The sequence below is a fragment of the Elephas maximus genome, chromosome 25 (genome assembly GCF_024166365.1).
Source record: "Elephas maximus indicus isolate mEleMax1 chromosome 25, mEleMax1 primary haplotype, whole genome shotgun sequence".
Lineage (NCBI taxonomy): Eukaryota > Metazoa > Chordata > Mammalia > Proboscidea > Elephantidae > Elephas > Elephas maximus.
The window spans coordinates 5731610-5742478 of record NC_064843.1 but is presented as its reverse complement, the minus strand read 5'-3'; the positions used below and the strand labels follow the sequence as shown (position 1 = coordinate 5742478).

General features: G+C 60.1%; 1 protein-coding gene across 1 annotated transcript; it reads right to left on the bottom strand.

The window, feature by feature from the left end:
* Positions 1 to 5408: 5408 nt before the first annotated feature.
* Positions 5409 to 9610, bottom strand: HRH3 (histamine receptor H3). The gene is made up of 3 exons (XM_049869430.1): positions 9343 to 9610; positions 8268 to 8434; positions 5409 to 6557 (listed from the first exon to the last, which is right to left on the bottom strand). The coding sequence occupies exons 1-3, from the start codon at positions 9608 to 9610 to the stop codon at positions 5631 to 5633; spliced, it is 1362 nt and encodes a 453-aa protein (XP_049725387.1). The 3' UTR covers positions 5409 to 5630.
* Between the last annotated feature and the right edge of the window lie 1259 nt (positions 9611 to 10869).

The window sequence follows — 10869 nt, the reverse complement described above, 5'->3', positions numbered from 1 at the left end:
CTCCTTTGCTCCAGATGGGTTGGGACCAATTGATACATCTTAGATGGCCACTTGCAAGCTTTTAAGACCCCAGACATCACTCACCAAAGTGGGATGTAGAACATTTTTCTTAATAAACTTTGCTATGCCTATGGAAGAGTTTTAAAGTGCCTTACAGTAAAAGCTTAGATTGCCTAGAAGAGACTGTTGGTAGAATTATAGGAGTCAAAGGCAATTCTGGTGAGGTCTCAGAAGCAAGTGAGGAGAGCTATAGAGAATACATATGGCACCAACAACAGAATGTCACTAGAAATGTGCACGTTAAATGTGCTTCTAAAAGACAGTGCTGAACACGTGATTGGGCGTGGAAGGTCAATGCTTTTTATGCAGCGGCAGAGAAAGAACGTGTCTGAATTATGTTCAAATGTTTGGTGGAAGGTAGAACTTGTAAGGATGAACTTGGATATCTGCTGATGAGATTTCTAAGCAAGGTCTTAAAGGGGTCGCATGATTTCTCCTTTCTGCTTATAGTTAAATGCAAGAGGAAAGAGATGGACTTAAAAATGGACAGTGAAAACTGAAAACAAAACTTTAAAGATTTGGAAAATTTGGTTGTACAAACTAAGGACACATGTCCTAAAATTTTCATGAAGGATGTGGGTACGCAATATTTTGTTAAAGACATTACGCCTGTGACTGATGGATCTAACCAACTATTACAGCAGGAAAACCATCAGCTTAGACTGAAAGGGACAGAGAAAGAACAAAAGGAAAGAACGCTGTCTGCCTCTTGGAATTCTACAGGCAGGAAACAGGCCAAAGGAGCTGCATCTGTTTCTTCCAAGGAAAAAAAGAACTATCCCTGGAGCAGCTCAGAGGTCAGCAGAACTGTTGGAAAAAGCAAAGGGAGCACAGCTGCCTCAGTCTCAAAGGGTGGGGCCACAGCCTCTGGGGTCTCAAAGGGTGGGGCCACAGCCTCTGGGGTCTCAATAGGTAGAGCCACAGCCTCCTAGGTTTCAAAGAATCAGATCTTCACCAACTCCATTCTGGAGCGTGAAGCTGCCATTCAGTTTGGCCAAGAGGATGGGGCCGCTGCCCATAGCTGAGAGGCAGGGCTGCCATGCCCAAGGGACAGAAGAATGGAGCTTGCCGAGGCTGAGTGGGTAGATGGACTCCCACCCAAAGCCAAGGGAGCTGAGTTTCCTTCCCAGTGGACCTGGAAGGCTGAGCTGAAGCCCAGGGCCAAGGAGCCTCCACCTAGAATCCAGAGAGGATGGCCAGCACTCAACCTGGAGGGCGGGGCCATTGCCCAGATGGTCCTAAAGAACAGAGGATTATTTTCAAGCCTTGAGAGTGAATGTAAATCACTCTGCTGGGTGTAGGACTTGCTTGGTTTCCATTATCCCTTCTTTCACCCCAACTTCTCCCATTTGTAATGGAAATATCTATCTTGTGCCTGCCTGACCATGGTGCTTTGGAAACAGACAACTTGTAGTCTAGACTTCGTAGGTTCACAGATGAAGAGGAATTTTGCCCCAGGATGGAAGACACCTAAAGTCTCACCCATATTTGATTTAGATGATTCAGAAGATGAGGTTTTAGACCTGGAGCTGATGTAAGACTTTGGGGATAATGTGATGGGGTGAATGTGTTTCGCAGTGGCAAAGACATGACTTTTAGGGCCCCGAAGTGCGGAATGTTATAGATGAATTGTGTCCCCCCCAAATATGTGTTGTAAATCCTAACCTCTATGCCTGTGCTATAATTCCATTTGGAAACGGGTTGTCATTGTTACCTTAATGAGGCAGGGTTAGTGTAGGGTGTGTTTTGAGTCAATTTGTTTTGAGGTATAAAAGAGATTAAATCAGCAAGCAAGAAAGCAGAGATGGGGGAGGAGAGACTCTGAGCCACATGAAGATCGCCCAGGAGCAGAAGCTCAGAGACAAGGAACTTCCTCCAGAGCAGACAGAGAGAGAAAGCCTTCCCCTAGAGCCGGTGCCCTGAATTTGGACTTCTAGCCTCCTAAACTGTGAGAGTATAAATTTCAATTTGTTAAAGCCATCCATTTGTGGTATTTCTGTTACAGCAGCACTAGTTGACCAAGACAGCATCCAGAGCCAGCACAGGAGCACATGCAGCAGTGCCCATCCTGAGGGGCCCTGTCTGGAGGACCCTGGGAGGTCTGCTGGCTCTGGCCTTCTATTGGTGAGTGGCTCCAGGGCTGTGGGCAGCCCATCCCTGTGCACTCAGGTGGGTCCTGAGTCCCAGAACTGCCCCGTTCCTCAGATACCACGCCCCTCTAGTCTCTGCATATGTCCCTCTATGGCTGCCAAGGCCCCCTACTGTTAGGTCGTCGGGGACCACTGCTTCCAGGCAGACCTCCCAGACTGCACCCTCCTGGATCCTGAGGCTCCCTCCCCAGCACCCATTCCGTCAGCAGCAAGACTGCCATGTGATGCTCCTCCTGCCTTGGGCCTGTACACCTTCACTCCTCGCTCTCCCATCAGCTCCCCTGACTGGCCCCTCTGCCTCTTGAACCCCTACCTGGTGCTCAGCAGGGGCCCAGCCCATGTCTGCTGATAAGTGAATGAGTGGATGCCACCTCCACCGAGTGGTCCCAGTCACTTGGCTCACAAGCCGGCCGCTGCTCCTCCGGCCCTGCCCAGTCTCCCCTACAGCTCTTAGCCCCTGAGGGAAGGCCCTGGTTATTGATTATTGGTTGTTTATATGCCCCCTGGAGCCCAGGGACCACGTATGTCTGTGCCCACATAGGTCGGGGCTAGCCTCCAGCAGATGTTGGTCAGTGGCGGCCCCTAGGTGTGTTTGTTTGCTGGAGAAGCCGGCGATGGACTTGGCCTTTCTTCTCTCCTCCTCTGGCCCCACACAGGAGCTCGGGAGCAGCAGTTTCCAGACATTGAATGCAAAATTGCTTGAAAGCCTGTGCTTTTATCCTCCAATTTGCGGCCATTTAGCAGGACTGGGTAGAGGGGCTGTTGGCTCTGGCTGAGCGTGCGGCATAGACGCACCCACTGCTGCCAAGAACAGGCTCTTTGTCCTTTTCCAGACAGCCAGGCCAAGGAGCTGGAGCCTGCAGGGGCCAGCCCAGGTTGAACAGGACCAGGAGGGGCAGTGGACAGCTAGTCTGCTGGCAGCAGCAACACAGCCTCTTTACAGTGTTGGGGCATCCCACAGGCAGCTGCCAGGTGGGGTCCCTGCTCTCTGAGCTCTGTAGAAGGTGGCATCTGGTGTCCTTGCTTCCACAGTGCCTGCCCTGCTCCCACCTCTGCTCATAACAGCACAGCCCCCTTGGGTGGGGGGAGTGCACACAGGCGGGGACAAGAATCACCAAGGTCCAAGTGCCCCAGGCTTGCCTCCCTGGTCACCAGGGAGGGTGCTGGCTCTGCCTGGCAGTTTCTTGCCCAAGAAGAGGGTCCTGCCTTGACTACAGGGGTGCCTCGAACTTTCAGGAGATAAAATCAGGATGTTTTTTAGAGAGAGCTGGGGCGGAAGGGTGCGGACTTAGGGCTCTGGAGGGACTTCTCCAGGAGTTTGGGTAACAGAAGTGCAGACACAGCTGTGGGGCTGAGAAAACGTCCAGAGTAAACAGGTTTACATTTTTTGTTTCATTTTTTTAATGTTGCTGTGACGGCTTGTCCCCCCTGCAGTGTTGGCGGATCTGAGCCATTATGAAGCCATGTCTGGGTGCTGAGCGGCACTGTGGTGCTAAAGCCTGGACCCCCTGGCACCCAGCGGTAGCAGGGTTACACGGAGAGGATGCACATTTCTGCCAAGGGCCAGGGAACCACGGCCAGAGCTGGGGCAGAGCAAGCTGACCACGGGTGTGCGAGAGGGAGGCTGCGTCTGCGTGTCTGCCAAGGGCCAGGGAGCCACGGTCAGAGCTGGGGCAGAGCAAGCTGACCGCAGGCGTGTGAGAGGGAGGCTGCATCCATGTGGTCAGGGGGAGAAGGCCCCCTCTGACTAGTGAGGATGACAGCTGACGCCCTGAGTTTGCACCTCTCCTGAGTTGGACCTGACGTGCCATTTTCCGAGTGGACTTTGTGCTCCAGGGTGTGAAGGCCAGTGTCTGCCTCCTGTGTAGAGCCCACAGAGACTTGCCGCAGGGCCGCCTTTAGGACACTTTGCTCAGCAGGCAAGCACTGTGTTCCATCTGTCAGGTCCTCTTCTCACTGTCTCTGGCTGTCACCTTTGGCCCCACCTCCAGGCCTTTCCCCAGGACAGAGCCTGACAGCGCTGGGGCAGAGCCACGCTGCCCTGGCTGAAGGCCGTGGCCGGGAGTAGTCATGGCCAAGAGGGAGGACCTGTCCTGGGGGTAGGCAGGTGCCTGATGGATAAGAGAAGCCCCTCCCGTGGGGACCCCATGTGCTTGGCTAGTGATGTCCTTCCTAACAGGTGTACAGGGCTGACCCTCCCTGTGGGCTCCTGGGAGAGTGGGAGGCCAGGGGTGGGGCCCGACTGGGGTACAGGCCTTTGTTAGTGTGAAGGCCTGGGGTGAGCGGCCTGTCCCCACTGCAGTCCACTCAGAGGAGACCTTGTGGGGTGGGGGGAGGCTCACAGCCCTCCACCGTCACTGGCTGAGCTCTTGTCTCCTCACTCTGCCATCCCTCGGAGTCCTCAGGGAGCCACAGAAAGCCACAGGATGAAAATAATCCACTTTATTGTGGCCTCACGGTGGGCAGGGCAACAGGTGCACCAGGTGGCATGCAGGTGGCAGGCGTGGGGCCGGGCGGGGCAGGCAGCCCTCTCTGCCAGACCACCCAGGCTCCCTTGGCCTCCGTCAGAGCCCTCAGGGCATGCTGGCCCCTCTGCCTTCTAAGGCCCCAGCAGTCCCAGCTAAGCGGCTGGAGCGGAGGGGCCGGGTCAGCAGACAGAGGGTCCATCTGAGCTCTTGGCACGGTGCCACACCGGGGAGCACAGGGTGACGGGCAAGCAGCTGGTGGCTGAGCCGGAAACAGCAGTACAAAGGGAGGAGGGCGTGGGAGCCCACACCTGCCAATCCAGCCCAAATGCCTTGGCAATTTTGTCTCCCTTGATTAAACATCCAAGGAACATCAAGTTCACAGACGTGTTTTCTTCTTCATCTTCCTGAAAACACCCAGAATGGAAATGCAGAGAACAGCTGTGAGGTTCCTGGAGGGTCACTGGGCACTTTTTGGGGAGCAAGAGAGTTGGAGCGGGGAGTGATAAAGGGGCCAGGACTCAGGCTTAAGCAGGGGTGAGACAGTAGCAAAGGTGGGGTCTGGCTAGTTTGGGAGCAGGCAGGTGTGCAGGTCTGTGCAGGTGTGTGCGTGTGCAGGAGCAAACTGCTGGGTCAGGAGGCCTGGAACACACACTAAGCACTTGCTTTGGCAAGAGAACACCAACCAGTATTTGTGCAAAAAAGGACACCAGCGCCCTGCCCACTGGGGTGGGACAGCGTGGCTGGGAGCCCTGGACTGTCCCTCTGGGGCTGGAGCCAGGACTGGGGTAGCAGCCCCAGCCTACCATGTTCCCGTTCAGCCAGCACGGGTCCCCCATGCCCACCGCTGCAGTGCAGATGGCCTGAGGGAGGCTGCCTGGCCTTTAGGGTGGCCCCAGACATGATACGGCTCCTCGGAGGGCCATGTGGGGGCAGCATGGGTCTGGAGGACTCCTCACTTCCAGCAGTGCTCAAGGGAGCCATGGGGCTGGATCTTGAGCTTGTGGGGGCAGAGCAGCTTGGTGAAGGCGCGGCGGAAGCTGTAATGGCAGAGCGGATAGAGCACGGGGTTGACAGCTGAGTTGGCCCACAGCAGCCAGAAGGACGTCTCATACCAGTAGTCAGGGACACAGTGGCCATGACAGGCAGCGCGGATGATCATCAGGAGCGTGTATGGGGCCCAGCAGAGTCCAAAGATGCTCACGATGACAGCCAGGGACTTGGCCACCTTCTTGTCCCTTGACAGGCGGAAACGCTGGGTGATGCTCTGGGACACCATCTTCATGCGCTTTTCCAGCGACGCGGAGGACGCCGAGGGCTTGGGGCCACGCTTGAACGAGCGAGGTCGCTCTGCACCCCTTGAGGAGCTGCCTGAGCTGGAGGTGGGGGAGGCTGTGGCGCCTCCTCCCCCACTGCCACCCCCAAGGGCCTCCTCCCCCACATCGGGGCCAGGGGCCGCCTCACTGACCCCATACCGGTGCAGGGGCAGGGCCTCCCCGGGCCCCTTGTGCCAGCAGCCCCAACAGCTGGGCCGGGGCGGGGGCGGGGAGGGCTGGGCCTCGGGTGGGGGCTCCGGGCCGGACGCCTCTCGGACCCCATCCAGCCGGACACGCGTGCGCCTCTGGATGTTCAGGTAGATACTGAGGTTGAAGAAGGTGACACTGAGGAAGGGTGTGAAGAACTCCAGCGTGGAGGCCGTGATGAGGAAGTACCAGTTGTAGAAGAACTCGGCGTAGCAGTGGCCCTCGGGGATGGAGCTGCCGCCGGACAGGTACTCCCAGCTCAGGATGGCCGGCCCATACAGCAGGAAGGCCAGCACCCACACCAGCGCCATCTTCTGCACCGCCCGCCGTGTGTCACCCTGCTGGGCCCGATATGACACCTGCGGCGCGAAAGTCAGCAGGGACAGGGATGGTGCCCAGGCCAGTCTCTGGCATCTGTGCACTGGCCTTCCCCTCTCTCTGCCCCCTTCGGGGCTCAGCTCATAGTGCCTCTGCCAGGAAGCCTCCCGGGCTTTCCCCAGAACCTCCCCCAGATCAACTTGAATCCTAACTGTGCTTGGCTACCTGTTGACCCCTCCACCCTGGCTGTGAGCTCCCTGGGGTTCTGGCATCTCCCCAAGTTGCCAGCCCCCACCCTGCCTCAGCTGCACAGGAGGCGCCACTCAGCATCTTGTTCCCACATGAGTGGGGCTTGCAGAGAGAGGCCTGAGCCACTGCCAGGGGAGGCCCAGCCCAGCCCAGCCCTGTGCAGACGCTTTGCATGTAGCTCCCCAGGGAACTGGGGGGCAGGCAGAAGCCAGTGCCAGCCCGTTCCTGGGCAAAGTCCCATTCCTGACATGCACAAAGCATCCTGGAGCCACACCAGGAGAGCTGAAGGGAGAGCAGGAGGACGGGGCAGTGCCCAGCAAGTCCTCCCCAGGATCCAGGCAGGGCATGGGGCACTGCTCCTCTCAAGTACAGAAAGCAAACAGCTCAAAAGGAGGGAGGGTGGGACATGGCAGATGTCTCTGCTCTGTCTCAGCCAGGCCAGGCAGCATCAGCAGTTCCCCCTGGAGGGGCTCAGCAGAGGGAAGCACTTTATGGATATTATCTCATTTAACCTGCCCAACAAAGCTATTATTATCCTGGCTTTCCCGATGGCTGGGGAAGGGAGTGGGGAACCCAGGTGGGCCGGCTAAGGAGGGTGGAGCTGGGGCTGCAGCGAGATCTGTCTGGTCCACCCTGTGCCCTCTGTGTGTGCTCTGTCCCATAGCTTCTTGAGGCTAGACGGGGAGATACCTCCCCCGGCAGAGGGGAGACCCCTGGGAGTGCAAGGTCGAGGGGTGATTTCTGCTCCAGCCCAGCCGGCCCTGTGCCCAGAATGCACAGGCAAAGAGAACCCAGGCAGCCTCTTGGCCCTGCCTCCTGGTTACCATGGCTGCCACTCAAAGAAAGGGAGGACCACAGAGCCAGGGCCACTGCCTGTCTGCCAGAGTGGTGTGTGCATGTATGTATGTATATGTATGCACGTATGTGTGCAGGGGCATGTGTGCATGTTCTCTGTGTATGAATATTGTGCAACATCTGTGTGCAAGTGTGCATGTGTGTGTCCGTGTGTTTGTGCACATGTGTGCAGGTGCATTTGTGCACTGTGGATGTGTTTGCACGTATGCATGTATATGCATGCATGTATTGTGCATATGTGTCCATTGTGTGTGCATGTACACTGCACGCACGCATGTGGATGTGTGCGTATGCATGCACATGTGCAGGTGTGTTTCGTGCACCTGTGTGCACACATGTGCGTGTGTTTGTGATTTGTGAGTATGTGCATGTGTGTCTGTGTATGTGCGTGGCAGGGCGGGAGGTGCAAACACAGGTCTTGCCAAGGGCTTCTGACCTCAGATCCTCCTTCAGCTTCAGGACTGTGCACCTGCCCTGATGGTGGTTGAAGGGACCCTGCCATCAGGGCATCCGATTCTGGCTCCAGAACCCCAGGACCAGCCCTCTGGCAGCACATGGCTACTGAGCAGCCAGTCATCAGGTGTGATGAGCACCACTGAAGGACTCAGGACATCACCTGCTGGGCCCCTCCCTGTCCCGGGACTTACCGCTCTGGTGACTGAGAGGAAGCGGTCGTAGCTGATGAGCACAATGTTGAAGACAGACGAGGTACACAGCAGGTAGTCCACCACCAGCCACAGCTTGCAGAGGCCCCGGCCAAAGGTCCAGCGGCCGGTCAGCACATAGGGCACATACAGGGGGATGCAGAAGGCACCTGGGGGGAGGCACAGGGAGGCCACGCTGGACAGGGGCCGTGGACAGTGCCGGCCCAGTGGAGGGACCTGGGCGTCTAAGACCACAGCACTCACCTTACCCTCCCCCACACCTGGTCTCCTAGGGCACACCCTCTGCTCTGTGTCTGGTCTTCATTCAACTCTTGCCCCCTCCCCACTGGTGACCCCTGGATATGGGGGCAGGAGGGAAGGTCATGGGGTGTTTGTCTAGATGGAGACTCAGAGCCTGGAGTTGGGACTGGGCTTCTGTCCAGCCCTCCCCAGCCCCCAAAGGAAAGAGAATTTCCTCCTCCTCCTCCTGCCCGCTGGGACCCAGCCCCTAGCCTGGCCTTGGACGGCCCTGAGCATCAGCTCAGACACTGAGAAAGCTGTTCACTGGCTTATAGGGCACTTGGCTGCCACATTGGCAGCCTCTCCCTCAGGAAAGCCGCGCTCCTAGCGTCGGCAAGACACCTCGCAGCCACAACAGGTGTCTGGCGCTCGGCCCCCTCGGCGCCCCGCCCCCCAGCCGGCAGCAGAGTGTGGGCACGTGAGAGTGCGCCGCTCCTCTGTGCACCCCCGCCTTTCTCGCGGCCCCCCTCCCCCAACACGGCTCGGAGAACCGCTCTTCCGTATGCCCTCCCCCAAACCTCCCAAGACCCTCCCCCCTGAGCTCCGCGCGTCCTGAGTCCCTGCAGCCTTTGTTTGGCCACGGCGCCGAGCCAGCGCTGCATCCGCCGCCGCTGCGCCCTGCGCCTCGCTGAGTGCCCGTCGCGCCGGCCCTTCCCTGGGGACACCCCCAGCACCCTTCCCCAGCCTGGCTGCCGGCGGGGTCGCGTGCCGAGCGGGAGGCGCCCGAGGCGGCTCGGGCCCAGGTCCCGCAAGCTGGCATGTGGCGCGGGGGCTTTACCCACGAGAAAGTCGGAGATGGCCAGGTTGAGCAGGAAGAAGTTGTTCTGGGTGCGGAGGCTCGAGTCGGCCACGAAGGCAAGCATGACCAGCGCGTTGCCCAGCACCGTGGCTACAATGAGCAGCGCCATGAGCGCGGCCAGAACCGCGGTCCAGGCGGCGGAGAAGCTGCGAGCCCCGCCCGCCGCCGCCGCCGCCGCCGCCGCCGCCGCCTCACCCGCCAGCGCCCCCGACTCGTTGAGCGACCCGTCGGGCGGCGCGCGCTCCATGGCTCCCGCCGGCTCACGCGACTTCGGGCCGAGAGGTAAGGCACGGGCGGCGGGCCGGACGGCCGGGAGGGGTTCCGGGCCGGGCGCCTCGTCCCCCCGGGCTCTCGGCCCGGTCTGCTTCCCCGAGGGTCGCCCGGCGCATGGTCCGCAGGCGCCGGGACCGAGCGAGCGAGCTGCGCCGAAGAGCCCGGGCCAGTAGCCCGGGCCAGCAGCGGGCGCCAAGCTAAGCAGAGCCGGAGCGGCGCGGGAGCGTCCGTGCGCCCCGAGCGCAGCGCCAGCGAATGCGCCCAGCGCGGAGCCGGCGCCCCCCACCCGGCGCAGCGCCGCCGCCATTGGCTGTCGCCGTCGCCCCGCCCCCGCCCCGCCCGGAGCCGGCAGCACCACGGACAGCGCCGCGTGCCATCGGCTGGCTGGAGCCCGACGCGGGGCGCAGGGCCGCGGCTCGCGGGGCCCTGGGTGGGCAGGGCCGGGCCGGGAGCTCGCCTGCCCACCCGGCCAGCGCGCGGGAGCCGGTCTCGGGTCGTTCGGCCTACCCCGTGCCCTTGGCCCCGGTGACCCGGCTCAGCCCTCGTGGGGAGCCCGGCACTTGTGGGGACCCACGGTGGGGGTGGGGGCAGAAACGCCTTGCTCCCGCGCCCAGGGAAACGTGCCCTGTGGGTGCCCTCCCTGTCTCACGCCTCGGGCAAGCGGGTCTCCGGGGGTGGAACGTCTCAAGAAGGAGAGGTAGGGAGGGGGTCTCCGAGAGTGGGTCCCCGGCCAGGTCCACCCCCAACATGTGTCGGACTCTGGCCTCAGTCTCGCTGTGGGCAGGGCCCGGCGTAGGGTCCAGGGTGACCTGTCAGGCGCAGACAGATGTTCAGTTACATAAGGGAAGATGGGGAGCCCAAGCGGCCCAGCTGGGAGGGGAGCGCGCCCACCCCGGGCTCAGCGCCCCCAGTGGAGAAGAGAGCCAAGGGACTGCAAGCCGGGCCGGGACCCCCGCTGGGCAAGAGGAAAGGCGGTCCTTGCTGCAGCGGACAGAGGCCACTGGGCTCCCGCGCTGCCTGCGGCGGCGGCTGCGCCGCGTCGACCGTGTTAGCCCCTGCGGGAAGGGAGGTGGGGAGGAAGCGCCCCCCACCCCCGACACAGCTCAGATAGGGTCAAGGACAGATGCAGCCTGAGACACTCACGGTGAGACAGACAGACACACCCACACTCAGACACACAGAAACCCACAGACCAAGGAAACAGTCACCCAGCGTCAGGGACCACAGTGGCAG